The 25,501-nt window shown below is 34.3% G+C and overlaps 2 protein-coding genes across 4 annotated transcripts; both read right to left on the reverse strand.

The window, feature by feature from the left end:
* Nucleotides 1-561: 561 nt before the first annotated feature.
* Nucleotides 562-8,684, reverse strand: LOC110624816 (probable serine/threonine-protein kinase PBL7). 2 transcript variants are annotated; one of them, XM_021770155.2, is made up of 5 exons: nucleotides 8,528-8,684; nucleotides 7,406-7,599; nucleotides 2,986-3,175; nucleotides 2,137-2,528; nucleotides 562-1,278 (listed from the first exon to the last, which is right to left on the reverse strand). In XM_021770155.2, exons 1-5 carry the CDS (start codon nucleotides 8,616-8,618, stop codon nucleotides 1,015-1,017), a joined length of 1,131 nt encoding a protein of 376 aa, XP_021625847.1. In that variant the 5' UTR covers nucleotides 8,619-8,684; the 3' UTR covers nucleotides 562-1,014. The 2 variants fall into 2 exon arrangements, with proteins under 2 accessions (XP_021625847.1, XP_043816865.1); XM_043960930.1 differs by lacking the exon at nucleotides 7,406-7,599 and having other exon boundaries at nucleotides 8,528-8,666.
* Nucleotides 8,685-13,955: 5,271 nt separating this feature from the next.
* On the reverse strand, nucleotides 13,956-18,470 carry LOC110625208 (probable adenylate kinase 6, chloroplastic). Of its 2 annotated transcripts, XR_006352395.1 has the most exons (5): nucleotides 18,041-18,470; nucleotides 17,733-17,873; nucleotides 16,731-17,003; nucleotides 15,691-15,945; nucleotides 14,690-14,828 (listed from the first exon to the last, which is right to left on the reverse strand). XR_006352395.1 is itself a non-coding variant. In XM_021770785.2 (4 exons), exons 1-4 carry the CDS (start codon nucleotides 18,344-18,346, stop codon nucleotides 14,685-14,687), a joined length of 864 nt encoding a protein of 287 aa, XP_021626477.1. In that variant the 5' UTR covers nucleotides 18,347-18,466; the 3' UTR covers nucleotides 13,956-14,684. The 2 variants fall into 2 exon arrangements, 1 of the variants encoding a protein (XP_021626477.1); XM_021770785.2 differs by lacking the exon at nucleotides 15,691-15,945 and having other exon boundaries at nucleotides 13,956-14,828; nucleotides 18,041-18,466.
* Between the last annotated feature and the right edge of the window lie 7,031 nt (nucleotides 18,471-25,501).

The raw sequence follows: 25,501 nt of genomic DNA on the forward strand, positions 1-25,501 counted from the left end.
GTGATTTAGTATATCTCTTTTTGATACTTAAATTGGATTGTGAGTGGTATATTAAGGAAGTATATTGCAATACCCATAAGGTTGATAGTGACGGGTTATTAAAGAATTTCTAAAGTTAATCAAAGAATTTAGTTATTTTTTCTCTCACTCACGGCAAAAAGCATTCAATTTGGACGGAATTTCTAGTTAATTCTTTAATAGAGCAAGATACAAAAATTTAACTTAGAAATTAAAGTGTTAAATTTTAAAAATAAAAAGATAAACCCATTAATTATCTCATATCCCAATAACTAAAAAGTAATTTTTCTATATTTAATATAACCAAAAGATAGGCAACTTGTTTTTATCAAAGATAATAAACTTAATATAATCAAAATAATAAATTTTATATTATTTTCTGATACTCCTGCTATATTACTAAATTATCTTTGAAATTAATAAATTTTACTTTTTAATGCATATTAAATAAAATATATTAAGAAACTAATAAATAAATCACCATTTAAAAAAGGAAAATAACCTACAATTTAAGACGATGAAAAAGGAAGATGAGAGCATGTCTTTATGAAATGGAAGGAGTAATATCAATAACAATATAGAAAAAGCTGATGCTCTACAAGGCTGGATAAGTTATAAACAAGCCTATCTTTGAGAGATGGAAGGAGTAATATCAATAAACATATATAAATGATAGATACATGAAAAAATATTGTAGAAGGTACGCAAGATGTGAAAATAAATCAATAATAACGCTGAAAAAGGAAAAAAAAAAAAAAAAAAAAAAAAAAGAATCATCTATTGCATAAAACAGAATAGTTCCTGGGCATTGCACCTGGCTAACTGGAGTAACAAAATCTGATCTGTGCAGCAGCTGACTATGAACCTGATCATAGACAATGCACTCTGTATTGCCACAGCCTGCAGGGTGACAGCAATCTGGTCATTGGTTTCCAGGGAAATGAACCTTCTTAGATTACTGTTCCTGATAAATCCTTCTCTTGCAGGCTACAAAATTCACGGTTCCCTTCTAGTTCTAGGAGTGGATGAGCCTGGGCGATAAGGTCGGACCGGTTGGGTCTCAGGATCATACATTTGGGAAGCAAGATAAGTAAGGGCTGTGACTACATCTGCTATAAGGGGTCGCATATTTGACTGTTCTTGAACACACATTGCAGCAACAGCCAGAGCTTGGTATAAGCCCCTCACTGGATACTGGCCTTGCAGTAATGGATCAGCCATCTGTGTGAACTTCCTTCGATCTTTGAACAATGGCCGTGCCTGCTCACACAAGCAAGCTCTGACAATTTACTTTTTATTTGACATAATTCATTTCACAAAAAAAAATAAAAATAAATTTTAACAAAATTTTGCATTGATAATGAAAATTTTATAAATTAAAAAAGAAATGAATTTTTTCATTCCAAACAGAAATTTGATGGACAAGAAATGAATCGAATTAAATTCTTATGAAATCTTTGATAGGGGTTGATCAATTAAATCCTCAATGAAAATACACCCCCGTCCCATAATTTTTGTAAGAAGACAATTTTTATTACTTTTTCACTTATACCCATTTTAAAGACATTAAATTTTATTAAATATTAAAAGAGGTTTTGAGAGATTTCTTTGAAAATAAGGTAGAATTAGATAAGATTATAATAGTTAATTTATAAGTTACTGTAATACAAAAAAAGAAAATGGACAATAATTTTGAGATAATAATAAAAAAAAAGAAATACAAAAATTATGGAACAGATGAAATAAATAAATTGCTTGCTAGTTGAGTTCTTTGAAAACATTGCAAAACAAACTATGAAAAAAAACAAAACACACTACCAACTAAATTGCGAAAATAGAAGTTTTACGACCATCATGAAAGCCAACACAGTTCAATGACTACTATATAAATTGCCCAGGTTACTCGATTTATATTGGAAACTTAGAAGCAACTTTTATTTTGCTCAAATTCCACGTATACGTATTTCTCTATTCTAATTCCATCCCAGTTCAATTAGTGCCACTTTTTTAATACAATGAAAAGTACAACAAAAATTGGACTGCTATGTTTACTCCAATCAAGAATCTATTAAAAAATGAAAATATAAAAAGCACGTAGGATGGAAATAGCTCTCTTACCCATGCAACAAGGTTATGCTCCCCGGCAGCTCTTGAATTGTCAATAGCTTTCCTTCCAGTAATAATCTCAAGAAGAACAACACCAAAGCTATAAACATCTGATTTAAGTGTAAGCTGACCTGTCATTGCATATTCAGGTGCACAATATCCATATGTTCCCATCACTCTAGTGGATACATGGGTTTTGTCTCCTACAGGACCCAGTTTTGCCAAACCAAAATCAGACAGCTTGGGATGATAACCTTCACCGAGTAAAATGTTTGAGCATTTCAAATCACGATATATAACAGGGGGATTAGCTTTGTCGTGCAAGTACTCCAAGCCCTTTGCAGCACCTGCAGCTATCTTCATTCTTGTATTCCAGTCAAGTCGTTTTTTATCAGGTGGGAGGTCTGAAACGTACAGCATGTAAATGAAAAATTATGAAACAAGTCAAAGGAGGCGACATGAAGTAATAAATAACTGCTGCATCTGCAATAATTAAATAGGGGCAGTATATCGCATTAAGTCAAAGGACATAAAATGGATACTTGAGCAAAATAATTTCCATCCTTTCTCTGCAATAGTTGAAAGGATGACTGAGAAAAATAAAAAAGAATGATTAGATGATATGGAATAATAAGTTCTAAACCATCTAAGATATAGATGAACAAAAAAAATCCAGATGAAAACTTAAATAGTTCAAAGCTCTTCTAGTCTGTGATCTGTTGCTCTGAAAATTTCTGTTCTAGCTGGGATTTAAAAACAAAAATCATGTCTCATCCTTTCATTAATATGTCAAACCCACAAGGAAGATAAACTTTCCATGGTCTAACACTAACAGCTAGAAATCAAGCTTTATGTAAGTACCATGTACATGGTCTTCCAAAGATCCCAATGGCATGTATTCATAAACCAAAAGTCTTTGATCTCCATCAGCACAGTAGCCAATCAAGTTAACAAGATTAGGATGGTGAAGTAGGCTCAACATTAATACTTCAACAAGGAATTCCCTGTTGCCTTGTAGCCCATTACGATCAAGTTGCTTGATAGCTACAACCTGCAGCAAAGAACCAGTTTCAGACCTTACCACAATGCTATTATTATATAAAATGCAGCATCGAAAAGAAATCAAACGCAAAAATCAATAATAAAGTGAGATAGCACAAGGTGAAGGAGAGAAACACAGCAACTAGGAGGTAATGCATGAAAAAAGGAACAAGCAGAACAAAATTAGTATAATTGACAATTGTTCAAGTTCAAATTGGAAAAGCTAACGGTTTGAAAAACCTGAACCTTGTGTTTTTGTTCATTTGTATTCTAAATTTTCAGTTTTATCAATTTGGTTCATAAGTTACATATTGTGTCTCAATTGCATTCAACGGAAATAGAATCAGTAAACTATGAATTGAGTTGATAAAATTAAGTGTATTGAATATAATTGGAAAGATGTGCAAAGTTCAGGATTTTAAGACCATTGAGCCAAAATGGACATGCTTTCTGGATAGAGTTCTTCAAAAAACATTCATCTCGGTGTTTGGTAATTTTACTACCTACCAAAATCCACATCACGAGTAAATTGTTTCCAGTAACCTCCTTTGTTATTCTACATATTTTATAAAAGATCAGGCAATTGGGAAAGAAAATATATACTTTGAAAATATAGACAGCCAAAACATACTCTAAGAAGCACGGTGTGCAAGGGTGAGCATGGTCAGTTCAGTTTGATTTTTATCAAAGCTGATACAACCAATGTTTTTAAATAAAAAACTGGACAGAACTTAATAAAGAAACTGGCCAGAATCAATGCAATTTTTGTTTTCTTAGGTTTAGCTATCTTAAACTATCCACGTATTTTCTCTGCAAATTGTTAGAAACAAGAAGAAAATAACTTCCAGTTATCTGCACACCACAGCACAAAATGAATTCAAAAGGAAACAAATCATATTTTGTACATGAAAGAACAAATTCATATACAACTAGGAACCAACAAGATATTTTATTAAAATTTTGAAAGAACACAAGAGTAGTACCAAAGATTGAATGAAATTGATGGTTAGTAAATTTGCCAACATTCACAACCAAAGCAAACTCAAGTTCAGTTCATGTACAAGGAAATTTATCCATAAATGCACAAATATAAGCTTAACTTTTCACTCACCTGCAAATCCTCCTTAAAATCATATTAGCTTCCATAAATCTAGTATCTAATAATACTTCAAATTCCTAATAACCAATATGCAAAATCCCTAAAACTAATATTTGAGAACCATAATCATGTCAACCACCATAAACTGAGTATTAAAATCCCCCAAATCAGCTATTGAAATCCCCAATGGTAATACAAACACCCCAAATCAATATCCAAATCCCAAAAACAAATGTCGAAACCCATGAAAAAAATAAAATAAAAAAAAAAAACCAAAAATTACTCATCTTCTCTAAACATGAAATACAAGCATGTAGCTTCTTCCTCTTCCTCCTCTTCTTTACCTTTTCTGTTTGGTGATAGATGAGGAAAGGTAGAGGTGCAACTGTGCAACACTAAAGATTGCTTTGATGATGGAATGAAGGGATGCTGGCTTGGAAGAGAATAGATTAAAAGGGAGAGGGAGGAAACAGGTGGGGTCTGTTTAAGTCTAGCAGTGGAACAGAGGTAAAAAAAGGTTATACTCAGAATGTACGTTGCAAGGGACAAGCAGGGTGCAATGTGGGGCCAACTAGTGGCCACAGTTGGAACATTGCTGCAGCTGCAACAACTCAGTGGCAATCTTTTGGCAAATGGTCATAAAGGTAAAGGTGGCATAACAAGGTAGCAATAAGGCAAAGAGCTGCTATTGCTCTGAAGCAACAACTGCAATAGCAGATGAGGTAGTATTTACATATAACACCAAAAGCTGAAATGTGAGCCTTGGATGGATAGGATTTATTTTGCCTTGTAGCTAGTTGTTTATTCTTTATAAGCTTGCAAACTAGTCTTTCGGAAAAACACACAAAATGTTTTTATAGTTTAGTCAAAGGATCCCCAATCAACCAAGCCCACATTTTACTTGAAAATTTCCAGTAGCAAATAAAATTTGAAAAGTTCAATCAATGTGGTTGATGCTCTCCAAATGAGGTTTTGCTATGCCCATGCATGTTTGTTTGTCCCCTAATATTACTGTTTGAACGTGAAAATCAAGCCGAGCTGAAGATAATGTGTTATGGTCCCGGGTTGTGGATCTGGTTATGGGTCTGTGGGTTAAGGGTATGGCAGGAGTTTGAGTGTTTGGGTTAAGAGTCTTTTTACGACCTCTGGTCGTTAACAATTCAGACTCTAAAAGAGGTTGAGGGAACCTGAAACCTCTGAGACTTAAAACGCTCAAGACTTAACTGATTTTGGAAGCTATCATCTTCATTGATATTATTGCTTAAATACAGAAAGGAATGAAGTATAATTGCTTCCTACATCAAAAGAGCACTTCTTCAACATGGAGGAACACCCTCCTCAACTATCCACATGAAATAAAAAGTGGTCCTAGAGAACTACTTCAACATGGAGGAACACCCTCTTCAACTAACCACATGAAATAAAAAGTGGAGCAATACCCTCCTACAAACAGGGAATCATTAAAACAATTAACTAAAAGATAACTGAAATATTTGACTAATTCAGAGGCTCAATATGTGGCTGCTTTGACTTGGATCCATGACTGAATCGGGTATAGACTTGCAATGGTTTGGTAACATAATGGTGCTCAAATTAGGGGTGAGCAGTATTCGGTTCAAACCGAAAAAACTGACCGAACCGAACCGATTTGAAATTTTGGTTCGGTTTTTTATACATTTCGGTTCGGTTTGATTTTTAATTTCAAAAATTTCGATTATTTCGGTTCGGTTCGGTCTTAATCAGAAAAAAACCGAAAAAACCGAACCAAACCGATTAGTGATAATAATATATTTTTTCAATAATATAGAGAAATTAAATCATATTAAGATTAAAATATTTTAATTAAATTTTAAAATATTAAAAATAAAGTGTAAAAAATAAAAAAATTATTAAAAATGAAACCGATCAAACCGAACCGAATCGAACCGAATCAGGCCGGTTCGATTCGATTCGGTTTCTGACCAAAATCGGTTCGGTTTGATTTTCATAAACACTAAAATTTCAGTTTTCGGTTTATTCGGTTCGGTTCGGTTTTGAACCGAACCGATCGAATGCCCACCCCTAGCTCAAATTTTATTTTTATATACTTTTTTGAGCTCGCCAAAATCTAGCTCAATTTTCTATTCAACTTTTTTTTTTTGAATGAGCTTGAGCCTGCTCAAGACTTAACAATCTAACCAAGACTTTAAAAATATTATTTTCATTTAATAAAGCTATGTTTTGCTTAAATAATGAAAATTAATAATGATTTTATATGTTCCAGCATAATATATGTTTATTTTATAATTATTTCTAGTACCAAATAAAACAATATTCTTAATAACTTATTTTCTAAAAATGTTTATGTTGAAAATTAATCTTTAGCTGCTCACGTGCTTCCAACCTGAGCTTGCCGGTCTTTGAATTTACCCGCTAAAATCAACCTATCTTGGTTCACGGAATCATGGTCGTGTTTGATTTTTCTAACAAGTTAGAATGAATATTGATGACTATTGGGCCTTGGATACCCAGGCTATGCTGTAACCCATCAAAACTCAATACACAAGTCTATCATTCAGTATGCAGTCCAGGTCTCACTCGAACAGGCCGGATAGGATAGGGATCAGGCCCAAATGAAGGAGGTCCAGCCCAATCGACTTGATGAATTCGTGGGGCAACAAACCCCTAGACATCAGTGATCGTGTCTACATGACGGCGTCGGAGGGAATTAAATGGCCGCCTGACAATGGAAAAGGACACCGTACGTCCACACATACGGCCCCGCGTGACAATGACAGGATGTACAGGCGCAGAATGGCGGTTACACGTCACTAGAGGACATAAGGGAAAAGAATAAAAGAAGGAAGGCATGAACCAACCAGACCAAACTTGCCAAAATACACCTTGAGCGTACCCTTTAATGGATCTCAGGACGTCAAATATTTTAAAGAAACGAATTAGAGTAGTTTGGATAGTTTTACGGAAAAATGGGCAGCCCAAAGGAAGAATAATTTTTTGAAAGAACCTTTTGCAGATTATACTGATAATTTTTCCCAGGAATAATTCAAGCTAAAGAAACATATAACAAAAGGAAATATATTTGTTGCTGCATGAAATTGAATATTTTCTTCCAAGAAGTAAAATCTAAACCATTTAACTAACCTGATTAGTTCTTTCCAATTTCCCTTTATATACTCTGCCAAAACCACCTTCTCCCAAAAGACAATCTGCCCTAAAATTCTTTGTTGCAGCAGCCAATTCACGAAACAAAAATGTATGTACTGCAATTTGATCAGAGCCTCCATCTTTTGAGGTCTCCTTATTCACATCCAATGCCGAATTTGGCTTTGTTTTATCTAAAATAATAACCAGAAAGGAAAGTTGCAAATAATGCTACCAATAAATGGATGTGAAAAAGCAACAAACCACAATTCAAATGCAGTTTAACAGCCAAAAAAGTTTATATTATCATTGAGAGTTTAGAAAGAAAAAAACAAGAATCATAAAAGACAAACAAACAGTCGGGAAGCAAAGTTGTAAGTTTGGATTTATAATGCTACACAACAAAAAAACAACCAAATTCATTTATTAGTGTTGCATATTGCTTTCATAAGGACCACTAATCATCCAGCAGGACTGGAAATATGAATAGCTTCCATTTATGTGAAATTCTAACATGCTACTAAAAAGTCATAAAATCAACACTTTACGACCACCATAACAATAATTAACTATTTACATTTGCATTGGCATAAATTCTTCTTAAAAAAATCAGGGTTTCAGATAGAAAGCAAGTAATTGAGCTAACAACTTAGAAAATCAATAAATTCATCAACGTTATAACAAATCAATAAATGATTATTCAATCAACATGGAGGAAAATAAATGAAAATAGCCATAGGGCTTCTGGAATTTTACAATGTGAGAAATTATATAAGGTAATTGAACTATGAAGGGACCAATGATTCTAAAACTTGAACAAAATCCAAGTAGCTCAAACAGGTTGAGCAAAAAATCAACATCCCCACATTACCCTAAAACAATAATTAAACATGCATCAACGAGGAACATCGTCCTCAAAATCTTCCTCTAGGTCTATCGCCAATTAAATAATTCCAAACCCAGAAAAGACTGATTCACACAATTATGAAAATGATTCATTCCCATTAATTTTTATCACATTTAAAGGGGGGAAAAAAGCATTGTAATTAGCCCAAGAATTAAAAAAAGGAAAAATTTCAAAAGCCCGAAAGCATAATTCTGAATTTATTTTGAATGAAATACCAGAAGATGATGAGATCTGATCAAGAGGCCTCTCCTTCAAAGTCTCCTTTGCATTTTTGCTTGATTTCCCAGTACAGGGAAACCAGCCCATCACTTATTCTCTTCAATGAGTATCACTGTACAGAGAGAGAGACAGAGAGAAAGGAACTCAGGCAGAACTGTAGAAGCTATTCTTGAATATATCATTTTCAAATCATTTCTTTTTGCAGCTGTGCCCTTATGTCTTAGTAAATTGAATATTGTGCCTAAAAACTTCCCATATTTTCCTAATTTGCCCTAAAACTGGAGTTTGTGTATTTATTTAGCAGACTACTTCTCACTAGACTAATTGTCTTTTTTTTTTTTGAAATAGGGGGTTGGGGGAGTCGAACCTTAGACCTTTCAAGGCTAAGGGATCCACTTTCCACCAGGCTAAGTCTTGGAGTGCACTAGATTAATTGTTATATTTATATAAATAATAAAAATATATATGGTGAATTATTTAGTTAAAATGTTTATATATTTTATTAATTACAATAAAATATTTCTATAATTTATTTTTATAAATATAAAAGAAGATTCATCTAATTTACAGCTTTTGTATTGCTAGTCTATATTTAAAAGTTTAAATTACTTTTAAAGTTAAAATATATAGATATGAGAGTAATTTACTTTAAAAAATATAATTAAAATAATAAATTTTATAAAAAGAATTACTATTAATTTCTAAAATATGTGGAAAACTTATTAATTATTTATATTTTCAAATCAATAAATTAAAATATCACTGTATTTATAAAATCAAACTCTCTAACACAATCATTAACGATTTTAAATATTTATATTATTTATTTTTTATAATTTTAATTATATATTATTTAATTTTTAAATATATATATATATATTATTTAGTCTTTTTAATAAAATAAATTGATGAATTTTTTTATAAAAATAAAAGTGAAAAAAAACAATTTTTTCATATTAAAATTTTAAATTATTTATATATTATTTAATTTAATTATTTAAATAGTTAATCATTTTATTATTTAAAATTTAATTTTTAAAAATATAAAAATTTATAAATAATGATATATATTAGATTATAAATTTATTATTTTGAACTAATTTAGAGTTTATTAAAAAAAATCTAAATTAATTTTTAAATTTTGTGAAAAAAATGAAGGTAATTAATGTTTAATAATACTCCTCGTTTCCAAAATAATAGGCGGCTTTATATATATATAAATTAAAAAATATTTAATTAATATAGTTAAAATTAATAAATTTTATATTGTATTTACTAATATACCCTCTATTCATAGTACTATATTAGTAAATTACTTTTACAACTAGAAAATTTTACTTTATCTTATATATTAAATAGTATATATTAAAATTTTAATTAATAATTTTTTGGTGTGGATTTGACAGATCTTTGAAATCACAAAATATTTTTATTATATTTAAAAAAAATGCTCAAAACATTAATTTATTTTCAAATCCTCGATTTTACCGCTACATGCAAGTTGGCAAAAAGGTATTTTAAAATAATTTAAAATTTATTTCACAATTAAAAATTAAATAATTTTTTTTAAAAAAAAAGGTAAGAGAATATAATAAAACCACACACCGCTCAAGAAGGTCATTGTTGCCTTTTAGCTGAAAGGCTGAATTTAGTTTAAAATATTAAATATAAAATTTAATTATTTAATTTAAATTTACTTTTAAATTATTATCAAAAAATTATATACTTTTAAATAAAATTAAATAAATTAAAAATAACACAATTTTAAATTTTAAATTGTGATAAACAATGACTTTATTAAATATCTTGAAAAAAATATAACTCATATTTTTAAATTCAGATGGATAATAGTCTTATTTAGTATTTTAATAGTAATTTAAAGATAAAAATTAAATTTGAAAAAATAAAATTTAATAATTTTTTACTCCATTAGGACAAATTTAATCTTTTTTTTTTGTTTTTACTGTAGTTCTTTACCCAACAAGTCGTGGTGCATAAAATAATAATAATAATAATAATAATAATAATAAACTTAATAATTGAGTAGCAATAATAATTAATAATAAATTAAAATAATAAATTTTTTTCTGATATCATTAATAAAATATAGTGTCATTTAAAAATTAATAAAAAATATTATTTTATTAATTAAATAAAATTTAAAGAAATAAATTTAAAAAATATAAAAATTAAAAAATATTTTTATTTAATATTAAAAAATAAATTATAATTTTCCTAGCAATATTTAACAGGTTTAAAATAAAAGTTTTGCGCTACTAACAACGTAAAATTGTTAAAAATTTTTACTATAAATTAAAGTATATGACTTTATTTTAAAATGCATTAAATTAAAACATAACTCTTTGTAATTAATTTTTTTAAACATATAAAAAATATATTGACTTATTTACATTTTAAAATTTATAATTTAATTTAAAATAATATTTTGTGGTATGCAATAACAATAATTTTTAAATCTATTAAAAAATATTAATACAACAAGTAAAATATAATTATTAATTAAAATTATAAAAAAATTATATTAAAATAATATTTTTTAATATATAATAATAATGATTTTCAGATATTATTAAAAAATATTGATATAATAAATAAAATATAATTATTAATTAAAAATATAAAAAAATATTTTATGATTTTACTGAGAAATAATTAAATTTATATTAAAATAATATATAATATTATATCATTAATAAATAGTTATAATATTATGGTGCCGTAAAAAATATTAGGTGATAAATAAATTATAATTATTAATTAAAAAATATAATATAATTTCATTCATCGTAATTTAATTTTCATTAAATTAATTATCATTATTTATTAACGATATAATATAATATTATATGTACTATTTTTACACAAATTAAATTCACATATTATAAAATAAAATTTTAATAAACTAATATAATATTTTATTTTAAAATTTATAATTTAATTTATGTTAAAATAATGTCTTATAATAAAATTTGTATGTAGATTTTTATTTATAATATTTAAATTTTATTATTATTTATTAATAATGAGATTTATTATTTAATATTTGATTATTACCATTATTAATAAATCAGTCTCTATATTTTTAGAAATCTATTAAAATATTCTTATTTTTTTTCTGTCAACCAAATAATCATTTCATTCTCTCTTCCATTAAAAATAGATTAGGGATGAAAGAAAAAATTTTTAAAATTCAATTTTGCTCTCAAATAAAACCATTTATTTAGTCTATAAGTATTATTATTATTAACAAGTTAATCTCTACATTTTTAAAAATCTATTAAAATATTATTATCATTTTTATATCTATTAAAACGTATTTATTTTTTCTCAGATATATTAAAACGTACTTATTTTTTCTCAGATTTATTAAAATGTCTTTATCAAAAAAGAAGAAAAATCGCATCTTTCTCTTCATTCTTAAAGAAAAAGAAAAAGAAAAAGAAAAATCGAAGAAGCACTAAAGAAGATGAAGAATCGAAGAAGGAAAAGGAGGAGAGGAGAAAATGCAGGATAATTTAATTTTTTATTATATTTTTAACGATAAAAATAGATGGAATGATTATTTTGTTGATAAATAGAAAATATAAAAATATTTTAATAGATTTTTGAAAATATAAAAACTGACATGTTAATAATAGTAATATTTAAGAATTAAATTATAATTTTTTTAAAAAAATATAATAATATAAAATATTACCTTAATATAAATTAAATTATAAATTCTAAAATAAAATACCGATCAAACTGTAGGATATTTTTTTTACATATAATACAGCTTTTAATAAGGAATTTGGGCAGACAAAACGGGGATTTTCTCATGCAGCATTCTGCTTAGAGATTTTTATGTTTAGACCCCAAAAGTTTTTTTTTTTTTTTTTTGCCATTTACATATTTCGTTTTTTTATTAAATATATTTATAAGTAATTAACTTATGAATGTTTAAAATAGATTTATTTTTATAAAAAAATCACACAAATTCATATTTTAAAATTCATCACACCAAAAATCGTTACATGATAAAAATTTGTCAGATGAGTAATAATTTTTTTTATGTTCATTATTTTGACTTGGAAAAATTTTTCATGCAAGTAAATTAACTAATATTCCACTCTTATAGAATAAATTTAACGCTTTATTTTCTCAGTTTCATTAAAAAATATATATATTATTAGATAAATATAAGTCTTTTTTTTATAAAAAAGGCTTATTATAACTCCGTTGTTTTATATAAAAAAAATATTTTATTTATTTTGTGATATTTAGAACATTTAAAAAATTTAATTAATAAAAAATACTTTCTAATAAAAAAGTAAATAATTTTAAAAAATAATATTTTATTGACCAAATTCTCATGTGGTTCCCTTTTTGAATGTCGTCATGTGATTATGTATTTGAATCTAATGCTTTTGATAAATTATTATATAATATCATTTATAAATATAAAAAATAAAATTTATAAAGATATTTTTTTTAATCTTTTACTCAAATATATTTATCATCACCGATGACCGCTGGGTTTCACCACTCCGATACGAGGCCGGGCCCATAATAACAGCTCTAGTCCAATATTCATAAAACCTCTTAAATGGGTCAGTCCAGACCATTCGGCCTCGAAATCAGGCCTCCCTTAGACCTCAGTCTCTTCACCCCCAACTCGGTCATGAGGCCTAGCAGGAGAAGGGATAATCGACCCATTCACCTAATAGATCTGTTTATCCACATGCCAGGAGGAAAATTAAATAGCCGTTCAGCATGGAGCAGACATCTGACGCTTTTCTACGTACGCATCCGTATGACAGAGATAGATAGCCCAATAGCAGCAAGACCGTTGGACATCACTGGCAGGTAAAGGAAAAGAATAAAAGGAGAGGAGAACCATTATAAATTATATTTTCTCTGAATCTCGGAGTATCAATCACTATCAAGATAAACCTGTTGAGTGCTTGACTGTTAAATTTTATAATAAATACAACAATTTTATATTAATCTCATAAGTCTCATCATAATCTTTCTACATAAATTAGTGACATATCAATTAGTTACATATAGGTCTTAAAAATACTAAATTTTATTTTTTAAAATTTATTTTTAAATTATTATTAAAAAATTAAATAAAAACATTATCTATAAAAATTTAAGAATATAAATTATGAATTTTTTAATCTATTTGATCTTATTTGACTTGTTTAGCCTTTTAATAAGAAGCAAATTAAAAATGAAAAATGAAATTTAATATTTTTAACCTTTAACCAAAAAAATTCCTATATGAGGATCAGTACTATTACAGATGACACCCATTCCATTCCATCAGGAAGTTTCTCTCCATTATTGCCTGCCATATAGATTATCCACAACTTTTTTCAAGACTGGCATTGGTATATTGAAAATGATTGACCCTTCATCTGATTTTAGAACTTAAATCCTTTGCATATTCTGAAGAATTGTACAAATCCAAAATATGAATCAGACAGGTTTAACAGATGGAAGAGGCTACCATGTCTGCTGCAGGTTCAACAATTTCACATGTAAACAAAAACATCTCTGACAGAAACCAACCATCCAAGACCTGGGATGAGATGAGCCAACAAATTTGTCAAACATCTTTTCCAATATGAAACACAGACTTTGAATTGTCTGATCAAATATGCAAAGATGCTAAATTGTGAATAAAAATCAAGATAATCACAGAAATTGCCCATCTCCTCATTATGAATAAAACTAGTCAAGTGGGACCAAAGGTGAACGTTCATACCCAAAGAAGAATACCAAGTCATGTAGCTCATTCATTTTCCCTCTTATTTGCTTTTCTGGTTTGCCACCTCAATGTCCAAAGAACCCTGAAACAGAATTCCATAACCAAATAATACAGAGAGTGGCAATGACAGTTGGCCACAATGTAACTGAACCAACTGTCACCAAATAATATTGTCAACGGTCGAATTGGAGGACACTGAGAATTTTTCACAGCATAATAACCTTGTGCCATGTAAGTGTTTTGCATCTTCTAAATCGTTTTAACTTTGTTTATTGTACCTGTTTTCCCCTTTCATTTTAAATAATATCACATTGCTCACAAGAAAAGAATGATAATTTATCTTGCAAATATGATACAGAAAGATTGGAATTTGGAACTCATGCAGCTGCAGATTGTTTAACTTCATGGTCTTCAATATTCAGAGCTTGAAGCAGCTTTGGCCAAGATTCCGGTATTCCTCCAGGAAGATTGAACTCCAATAACTTCCCACGTTGGCGGTAGAACTCTTCAACGGGTTGACTCTGCAGCAATGTTTTGCAATGAACAGGTCACAACAGATGAACCAAAAAGGAAAAAACCACTCTTATAGCCATGAATTCAAGATATATGACATTAAAGAGAAAAGTTATATGCATATATGCATATACACACGCACACAAAGACATTATCATTAAATGTTATATGCATATATTAATCTTGAGTAAAATTAAATAATATTTTGAGGAATCAAGAAACATTTGAATAATAAATGATACATCTTCAAACATAAAATTAAATTTCCATGCTTATGTCAAAATTGTATTGTAAAAAATTTCTCTTTTTTTCTTTTTTTTTTTAACAGTCCAGGCAGAAATCTGAGTAGGGTAGCCTAAACCCACCTCACCCACTAGATTTGGCAGGACAGGAATTCCTTGTAGGGTCCAATACAGAAGATAAAACTAGATGGGGTGAGCTACAATTGTCAGCTTTAGCAAGTAAAAGCCCAACCCACAACCATTTGCTAAGAAAATCAATAATCACGCACTGATAATTATGGGAACAATAACAATGACCAATGCAAACTAACAATTACAAGAACATATCAGCAATATAACCTGTGACAAAGTAGAACAGAACAATGACTTTGAGTGTCAACTGTAACTCGTAGTTACAAAAAATATCACCAGTGCCAACTACAGCTCCTAATTCTTGGCAAAAGGAAGCATAATAATGCCTCACAATGCTGGAAAAAATGTAGCTAATAGCACCTTCTATTATTATTTTTTCATTTAAAAAATTATATTAAGGGAAGAACAAGCAGGAGCAATCATAGTACAAAGATGTATTCATGCGTGCATGAGAGAGAGAGAGAGAGAGAGAGAGAGAGAGAGAGCATTCTATTACTTAATCAAAGACGTTGGAGAATTCAAAGTCTTCTTGCTTATGTTATGCACATAAAGGAAAAAGCAAAGGTTAGCTCCACTTGGAGGCTATGACTGAATTAGAGAATGGAGGTCATAAACAAAGAAAGTTAAGTGGAGATCAAAAAACGAAAACAAAGGTTAAGTCTATTTTGAGGCTATGACAGGATTGAGAAGAAAAATAAAAGAAGTGAAGTGGAGGGAAAAAAAATTCCAAAGATGAGCTGCCATGAGGTACCTACAAGAGTGTTTGCAAGCATCATGTCAGTACTCAGTAGAAGTATGAGCTTTCTTTAAATAAAAAAAGAGATGAAGGTTTCTACATAACTTAGAGTGCAATGATGTGCAATTGCAAGCAAGGTGGGGTGAATAAGGATCAATTAGTCATACAAGGTATGTCCTACATGTGCAAGTTGTCAAGTGCTCCATATTTTTTAGTGGAAAAATGGCCTCCTTAATTACCAGCATATGGCAGTAACAAGTGTGAGGGCATGTCTTGATCTTGTGATGGTACTACTATCAATAGTTTCCTTCATATGTTCACATAACAGTAAGCTCATCTTCAGTAATTCACCACAAGCTGCCACATTTCTCTGAATATTTTCATTAAAGCTTCCAAACTTGTTCACCAGAGGTGGAGAGCTCAAGAGAGATAATACTAACTATATATAAATTTCATTTTCATTTTCAATATTTCAAGATAAGAACAATCACCATGCATAGTGTATCATGCTTCATTTATTTCCATTTTCTTTTTCTTTTCCATAATCCAAACTAATACAAATTTGAAATTAATTTTCAGGCTTTTCTTCATCTCCTCTTGGTTAATATTTCTACAGTCCTCTCCCACTAATAATGTTGCTTAAGATTGACAACCACATATGGATTATACCTTGAGTGTCTACTGTCTAGCGCAGCAAATTATATATCATAGGTGGCTGATATTTGTCTTATCCATTATAAAGATTGACAATCACATACTTGATTTTGCAGAACTGTTAAATAAATCAAAAGTAGAAATACCATTTCATTGTAAACACGCAGTCGCTCCTTGACAACTTCTTCTGTATCATCAGATCGTTGGATAAGTTTTGTTGCACAATGAGGAGGAGGAAGGAGTGGAGCCATATACATTCCAGGTTTCCCATTTTCCCCCTTGATGTCAATGCTGGCAATATTGTAATTTCCTCCACACTCGCTACATATCCTTCTTCCAAGGCATTTTGCAAGTAATGCTTCTTCCTGAAGCTTTAGGTTAACCACCAAGTCGATATCTGTTACTCCCTCCAATATTTCCTGGAGTATATCAGAATATAGACATCATATTAAAGCAGTGAAAACAGAGAATTACCCAAAGAGGAAAAGGGGAAAAAAAACAGAAGGATCCTAACATGATAATTAAAAAAAATTTCTTCATTCTATGCCTACAGCAAACGATACCATTCAGTCATAGCTGTTTTTCTTTGGATAAGTATCAGCCGTATTTTCCTCCAACTACTCCCAAACTAGGAAAGTACCAAATCTACACAATATCTAATTTATTAGTCCTTGATAAACATCCAACTTTTAGTCGCCAACGAATAGTAAATACAAAATCACTAACACACAACCGAACCCAGGTCAACTGAATCTTGGTTCCGAAGCTCACCAATTGAATACTCCATGATTTACATTACAAAAGCTGGAAATTGAAGCTTGATTCAAAATGAGGACCTTTACCAACTTAGTACTTACAAGATAACAGTTCTTAAAGTCATGTAAAAAATTTATGTGAAAGATAATGCAAAGTAGATCAAGATGGACTCGTATAAGTGAAAATTACAACAAAACAACCAACAGAAACAAAACGTTCCCCAGAATTACGTAGTGCAATTGAAAGTTACTCGACAACTAAATTTTTGCAATCAACTATAATTAAACCAGTCCCAGGAATCCTTGGTTGTCAAATTTTAATAAATAGAACATTCCCAGATAAAAAATTACGTTTGGAAATATAAACAACAACAGATCACAAGAACTGCTCACCGCTTGTCTGATAGTTCGAGGGAAACCATCCAGAATAAAACCAGATTCACCCTTGGCTTCTCCAGCTTCAAGACGCTTGGACAACAAATTTATAATAATTTCATCAGAAACTAATTGCCCATGGTTCACAATCTCTTTAAGCTGCAAGATACAACCACAAAGAAACAAAATTAAAGATGAATCATTAGCAAAGTCAAAGTTTGAGTCTTTGATCAAAGAATATAAATTCAAAACTAATCAAAGCTAGTTCTTCCTTAATGCATCAAACCTTCACTTAGAAGAATTAAGAAACCCTGAAGAGAGAGTACCTGAGAGGCAAGAGGACCAGAGGAATTAAGCTCCTCGCGAACGAGATCGCCTGTGGCGATATGAGGGACACCGAGAAGACTAGAGAGGCGAGAAGCATAGGTGCCTTTACCAACACCAGGACAGCCAAGAAAAACCCACTGGACATTTTTATCTTTGTGGTCAGTACGGAGAGGCAGAGACTTATTGTGAGCGAAAAAGGGAGAAGATTTGAGGTCAGCTTCGGAATTTAAAGAAGGAGAAGATAAAGCACGAGAGATTAAAGAAGAAAAGGGTATGGCTCTGGTAGCTCGTAAAGAAACCGCCATGTAGGGTGGTTGGAGTCGGAAACGGAGAAATTATGCAGAGAGAGAGAGAGATTGAAATGGGGGCTTTGGAGTTGTTCTGGGATCTTACGCAGAAGCGAGGAGCGAGGCGAGGGAGAAGGAAGAGAGCACGTGACAATTCCCTTTTAAAATAGGGGAATTACTATATGATCCCTGATTTTTTAAAGAAATTATCAGTTCATCCATATTTCAAAATCATCTAATTAAAATATTAATGTATTTTATAAAATTAAAATTTTTAATCTTTTTATTAAAAATTTATTAATCATTTTATTTTAATTTTAATTAAAAAATCAAATAGTATAAATATTTAAAATTATAAAAATTAAATAATATATATAATTAAAATTATAAAAATTAAATAATATAAATAATTCTAGACAACTAATATTTTTTAATTGAAGAATTAAAAAATTAAATTTTATAAAATATAAACATATTTTAATTTGATGCTTTTTAAAATAAGGGTGAATTAGTTAATTTATAAAACATTAGGGATTTTAAAGTAGTTTACCCTTTACACCGTTGAAATTAAGCCACGAGGTGGTCGCGTGAGCTAGGGTTTATGGGAAGGAAAACAAACACGTGGGGGTTAGTTCGTTAGGGAGACGGGGAGGGGCCAACTGAAATTTTGCCATTTTGGTGTGTTTTGTGTGTTCCAAATTCAAATGCGTATGCAACAAAACTAAGTCTTCATCTCATCTCTTTCTCAACTCTCGACTGGATCATCAATGAATTGATCTATTTATTAGTTGGCCTCAATAAAAAAAAATGAATTAATTGAATTTGTTATTTTAAATAAATAGAGTCTGAAATTAACGTTTTAACTTTATAATTTAATAATAATGGATCTACGAATTTTTCATTTTTATTAAAAATGGAAAATAATTATTTTGAGTCAATTATTACTTAATCTATTTGATGACCGCTGGATTTCTTCACCCCAGAACAGGGGCTTAACCACAGCCAAGGGCCCATGACACAGAGGCCCACGTACTGGACACCCTCAACAAGCCTGGCTCATCCCAGCTTCCGGGCCAGGCTCGACCCAGCTTCCTCACTCAGTCCAACCTGATCCCTGACCAGCAGACTCCTCTCAGGCCCAGCGTCCAGCCCAACTCTCGGCCCAACCCGGGGTCCAGCACAGTACTCACCAAACAGCCTGGCAGATCCGCTCGAACGTACGCATGAGGAGAATCAGAGGCCGTTACGCATGTAGCAGGCAGCTGATACCCTAGTACACCCGAATCTGTATGGCAGAGACGCGTGGCCCAATCCTAGAGAGACCTTTACACGTCACCAACAAGTAAGACAATGTATAAAGGAGGAGTCCCTCCCTCAGAAAGTTTTAAGCCTTATTCTGTAATACAAGAACCCTTGTAAAACCCTATTCTATTGGATCTCAGATCATCAATTGGCGCCGTCTGTGGGAAACGAAGGAGATCTTTTCATCACCGGAGTTTTTACTTTCAAAACCCACTGAGATCCACGATGACAAACCACCAAGAAAGTAACCTTAACATTCCAAATGACCTGAGCTCTGCCCAAGATGGGCAGCAGTTCTCTTTTTCTAGCCCTACAACAATGAATAACCAAACCCCTATTTCTCTTAACCCCTCGCCAAGCTTGGTAGGGAATACTCCCACCATGACCCTGTCTAACCAAGACATTCAAACCATGGCTCTCCAGCTACAAACCACTGCTCACTGGTTGGGGCAGATAATGCAACAAAGGGGACTTAGCACCCCAGTAAACGCACTCCCAGTAGTGGAGGAACCCAGAACCGATGAACCCCGACCTACCTCTGCCCGCCTCCAAACCAACAGCCACGATGCCGGAGGAGAGGAAGAGCTGGAGGCCCGAATCCATGGGAGAAGGGCAAGAGAGTTGATAGAAAATGAAGAAGTGGACGACTATTCTGCTGAAACAACCAGGGAAACGGGAACTGAAACAGAGGAGGAAGAGTGTAGTTTAGGCAAAAGATCCAGCCCGGAAGATGAGAAAATGAACCAAAAGTTGAAAAGGTTGAAGGAGCAACTCCTAGCCGAGCTGGGTAAGAAAGATCAGAGTCAAACCTCCTTGCCTACTTCTTCTCCCTTCTCAAAGTTAATACAGCAGGAGACCGTTCCCAAAAAGTTTATGATGCCGCCGATGACGGCCTATAATGGGGCTGGTAACCCGAGGGAGCATGTCATGAACTACAAGACCTTCATGGAGTTGCAAACCATGTCGGATGCTCTGATGTGCAAGGTGTTCCCAACAACCCTCTCGGGACCAGCGAGGGCATGGTTCAACAGCCTGGAGGCCGGAAGCATTAAGAGTTTTGGAGATCTTGCCATCCGCTTCATCAGCCGTTTTGTAGCCGGGGTACCAGCAGAAAGAAAGACGAGCTATCTGGAAACAGTGAGACAAAAAGCTGGTGAATCCCTCAGAGAGTATGTCGCCCGTTTCAACACGGAGGCCTTGCAGATCCCCGAGCTTGACGAAGGAAGGGCGGTAGAGGCCATGCAAAAGGGAACAACCTCTGCCGAGTTTTTCGGTTCTCTGAGCAGGAAACCTCCGACCTCACTTGCCGAGTTGATGAAGAGGGCAGAAAAGTATATAAGGCAGGATGACGCCTTAGTAACGAGTAGATTTGCCAAAGGGGTGGCAGAAAAGGAGAAAGCCCCAGAGGAGGGGAGGCCGGAGAAACACGAGAAGAAGCGTGGAAAGAGGCCTGAGCCGTACAAACAGGCCTGGGAAAGAAGAGATCAAAGGCCTCCCCCTCCTCCCAAGGCTCATGAACCACGAGTACTCCCTCCTTGGGTGCCCGAGAAGCCTACTCCCCTCAACGCTTCTAGAGCCGAAGTGCTCATGGCAGTCCAGGATAAGGAGTTCCTCCAGTGGCCTAGACCCATGAGGTCGGAAGCAGATCAGAGGAATCCCGACAAGTATTGTCAGTACCACCGGACACATGGCCACGACACAAATAACTGTTTTCAATTAATCACGGAGATTGAAAGACTGATAAAACGGGGGCATCTCAAAAATTTTGTGAAGAAACCGGAGGGGCAGAGGCCTCAGCCCGGTCCGGCAGCCCAGACGCCCAGGAGAACTGGAGCCGGACCAGTGAATGATAGGTCTAGTGGGACTATTAATATGATTGTTGGAGGAACCGGAGGACGGATGAGCCGTCGAGGAAAGAAGAGAAACCGGGAAGGGGAGACCAGCAACGGCGAGGTTATGCAGATCGTTGAACATTCTCCCATGACCATCGCTTTCTCTTCAGAAGATGCACAGGGCGTCCAGATGCCCCATGATGACGCACTTGTCATTGAAGCAGTCATTCATAATTTTCGGGTGAAAAAGGTTCTGGTGGATGATGGGAGTAAGGTCAATTTATTGCCATATCGGGTTTTCCAGCAGATGGGAATCCCAGAGGAACAGCTTGTTCGAGACCAGTCACCCATCAAAGGGATCGGAGGAGCACCAGTACTAGTAGAAGGGAAGGTGAAGTTGGCCCTTACTTTGGGAGAAGCACCCAGAGCTCGCACCCATCATGAGGTGTTTGTGGTGGTCAAACTCCCGCTGAGCTACAATGTGATTTTGGGGAGGCCGGCGTTGTTCAACTTTGAAGCTGTCACCAGCATCAGGTATTTGGCACTCAAGTTCCCAACGGAAGAAGGAGTGGGAATGGTCAGGGGCAACCAGGAAGAAGCAAGGGCGGTATACTTGGCCACGGTAACAGAGCCAAGCTCAACTGGAGAAGCACTTGACTCGGAAGTTCTGGAGGTCAGAGATGAAACAAAAGAAGCCCGGACAGAGCCAGTCGGAGAATTGGAGACCTTCCCTTTATCAGAAGCAGATGCAAGCAAGGTCTTCAGTTTTAATGCCAGCCTTACCAAAGAACAAAAAGGTGAAGTCATGACCCTGATTCGAAGTCACGCGTTGACCTTCGCATGGAAGCCCTCAGACATGCCTGGAATTGACCCCAAAGTGATGACACACCGATTGAACGTCCTCCCCGAGGCCAGACCAGTAAAGCAAAAGAAGAGAGTAGTGGGAAGAGAGAAGCAGCAGGCTACCCAGGAAGAAGTGCAGAAGCTAGAAGAGGCAGGCTTTATTAGGGAGGTTATGTACCCACAGTGGTTGGCAAATCCTGTGTTAGTCAAAAAAGCCAATGGCAAATACAGGATGTGTATAGATTTTACCGACCTGAATAAGGCCTGTCCTAAAGATTGTTACCCCCTCCCCGATATTAATAAGATGGTCGACTCAACGGCCGGTTTTGATTACATGTCTTCCTTGGATGCTATGTCTGGTTACCACCAAATCCCAATGGAAAAGACGGATGAGGAGAAGACCTCATTTATAACTGAAGATGGGACTTACTGCTACAAAGCTATGCCCTTCGGATTAAGAAACGCCGGGGCAACTTACCAACGATTAATGAATAAAATCTTTAAGAATCAGATCGGCAGAAATGTAGAAGTGTATGTGGATGATATGGTGGTTAAAAGTTCAACTTTTCAGCAGCATGTAGCAGATCTAAAGGAGATATTTGGGGTGTTAGATCAATACAGAATGAAGTTAAATCCAGTAAAATGTGCTTTCTTCATCAGAGGGGGAAAGTTCTTGGGATACATGGTGAGTGGAAAAGGCATTGAGCCCAATCCGGAGAAAGTAGAAGCCATATTGAATATGCCAGAGCCGACCTGCGTAAGGGACGTCCAGAGATTAACTGGGAGAGTAGTGGCGCTTAACCGATTTATGTCGAGGTCGGCAGAAAAGTGTTTGCCATTCTTCAAAAAATTGAGGAAGGTTCCGAATTTTGAATGGACAAAGGATTGCCAAGAAGCTTTCGCGGAACTTAAAAAGTATCTTAGCTCGCCTCATGTGCTCAGCAGTCCCATAAAAGGGGAAGAGCTTCTGATATACTTGGCAGCCTCAGAACAGGCAATCAGCGCGGTACTAGTAAGGGTGGAAGAAGGCGAGCAGAAACCTGTTTTCTACATCAGCAAGGTACTCAGAGACACTGAGGTCAGGTACTCGAGCATTGAAAAATTGGCTTATGCCTTGCTGTTGGCAGTTCGGAAATTCAAAGTTTATCTGGAAGGCCACCAGGGAGTTGTAATGACGGACCAACCCTTAAAGAAGATCTTACGCAGGCCGGAAACTTCAGGACGGATGTTAGCATGGTCCGTGGAAATCAGCCCTTACTGTCTGGAGTACCGACCTCGGACAGCTATAAAATCTCAAGCGCTGGCTGACTTCATAGCAGAATGCTCATTCAATGAGGAAAAGGAAGGATCATCCTCGGAGATACCTAGAAAGGAAGGAGAGGGAGAGCTTTCCCGAGAATTCAGCTGGAAGCTATATGTAGACGGAGCATCAGGCTCTGAGGGCAGCGGCGCGGGGATAATGCTTAAGGGGCCGGAGGGCTTCAGAGTGTGTTATGCTTTGCGATTAGAATTCAAGGCTTCTAACAATATGGCCGAGTACGAGGCCTTGGTGAATGGGATGTTGGTAGCCTCGGAAATAGGGGTAACCGACCTCGAGGTGAATAGTGACTCTCAGCTGGTGATCAACCAGGTAACGGGGGTATATCAGGCCAGAGATCCCGTCATGCAGAACTATCTTGATAAAGTAAAAACCATAGAAGCCGAGCTCACAGAACGGGGAGTTATCGTCAGATTTCAAAGAATACCTCGGGACGAAAATGAGGAGGCAGACTTGCTTAGTCGATTGACCAAAGAAGAGTTAGAGCAGCTCCCTGACGAAGTATACATACAGCATGTCCTCACACCTGCTTACAAGAAAACAAACACTGTATTGCAGGTGGAACAGAGCTTAACTTGGATGAGCCCCTATCTGAAATATTTAGAGAAGGGCGAACTTCCTGAAGATAAAGACGAAGCCAAAAAGATAGCAGCTCGAGCTGCCAACTACCAAGTAATAAGGGGAACATTGTACAGAAAGGGGAAGTCCAGCCCATGGCTCCGATGTGTGAGTCCAGAAGAAGCTGCAAAGATAATGGAGGAAATACATAGAGGCCTATGTGGGGCTCACGAGGGAGCAGGGACATTAGCTAACAAAATATTCAGACAAGGATACTACTGGCCCACTGTGAAGAAAGAAGCAGAAGAGTTCGTCCGAAGATGCGACGTATGTCAGAGATTTGCTAATGCCATCAGGACTCCTGCCACTCCTCAAGCAAACATATCCAGTCCATGGCCTTTCTCACAATGGGGAATTGACATCCTGGGACCTTTCCCCAAGACTACGGGGCAAAGGAAATTTGTAGTAGTGGCTGTGGAATATTTCTCGAAGTGGCCAGAGGCAGAAGCAATAGCCACAATCACAGCTCGCAAGATGATAGATTTCGTATGGGGACATATCATCTGCAGATTTGGCATACCAAGAGTACTTATTTCAGACAATGGTAGACAATTTGACTGCAGCACTTTCAGAGCCTTCACAACAAACATTGGCATATGGCATAAGTTCTCCTCTGTAGCCCATCCTCAGACCAATGGCCAAACGGAAGTCACTAACAGAGCAATCCTCCAAGGATTAAAGAAGCGGCTGGACGGTGCAAAGGAAAACTGGGCAGAAGAACTCAATAGCATCCTATGGGCACTCCGAACTACTCCCAGAACACCCACTAAGGAAACACCGTTTGCACTCGCTTACGGTACAGAGGCCGTAGTTCCAATTGAGTTACAGATCCCCACTCATAGAATTCAATTTGTCAGTGAGGACACCAATGGGGACAAATTAAGAAGTAACCTCGATGCTCTTGAAGAAGTTAGGGAAGAAGCCCAAGTCCGAACTGCTGCTTATCAACAACGAGCGGCAAGGTATTACAATCAAAAGGTCAGAGAAAGAAGCTTAAAGGTGGGAGACCTGACTTTAAGAAACCTGGAAGCCACAGGAAAAAGAGCAGCCGCAGGCAAGCTAGCACCGACCTGGGAAGGTCCGTTCAAGGTAACAAAGGTGGTTAAGCCCGGGGTATACCGAATTGAAGACATGCAAGGAAACCCCGAGCCCCACGCTTGGAACATCCAGCACTTAAAAAGGTACTTCCCTTGAAATATGTGTAAAGAAAAATATTGTACCCTGAAAAGCACAAATAAATAAAATAACGCCATGATGTTA

The sequence above is a fragment of the Manihot esculenta genome, chromosome 10, assembly GCF_001659605.2.
Source record: "Manihot esculenta cultivar AM560-2 chromosome 10, M.esculenta_v8, whole genome shotgun sequence".
Lineage (NCBI taxonomy): Eukaryota > Viridiplantae > Streptophyta > Magnoliopsida > Malpighiales > Euphorbiaceae > Manihot > Manihot esculenta.

Bases quoted from the DNA above. Each gene is read 5' to 3' on its own strand.
- LOC110624816 (XM_021770155.2), bottom strand. From the start codon at position 8,618: ATGGGCTGGTTTCCCTGTACTGGGAAATCAAGCAAAAATGCAAAGGAG. The intron at 7,600-8,527 runs GTATTTCATTCA...TTATTATTTTAG, and splicing joins TCAGATCTCATCATCTTCTG to ATAAAACAAAGCCAAATTCG. The intron at 3,176-7,405 runs GTTAGTTAAATG...TCTTTGCTGCAG, and splicing joins AATTGGAAAGAACTAATCAG to GTTGTAGCTATCAAGCAACT.
- LOC110625208 (XM_021770785.2), bottom strand. From the start codon at position 18,346: ATGGCGGTTTCTTTACGAGCTACCAGAGCCATACCCTTTTCTTCTTTA. The intron at 17,874-18,040 runs GTACTCTCTCTT...TGTATCTTGCAG, and splicing joins CTGGTCCTCTTGCCTCTCAG to CTTAAAGAGATTGTGAACCA. The intron at 17,004-17,732 runs GTGAGCAGTTCT...GATATACTCCAG, and splicing joins CTCGAACTATCAGACAAGCG to GAAATATTGGAGGGAGTAAC.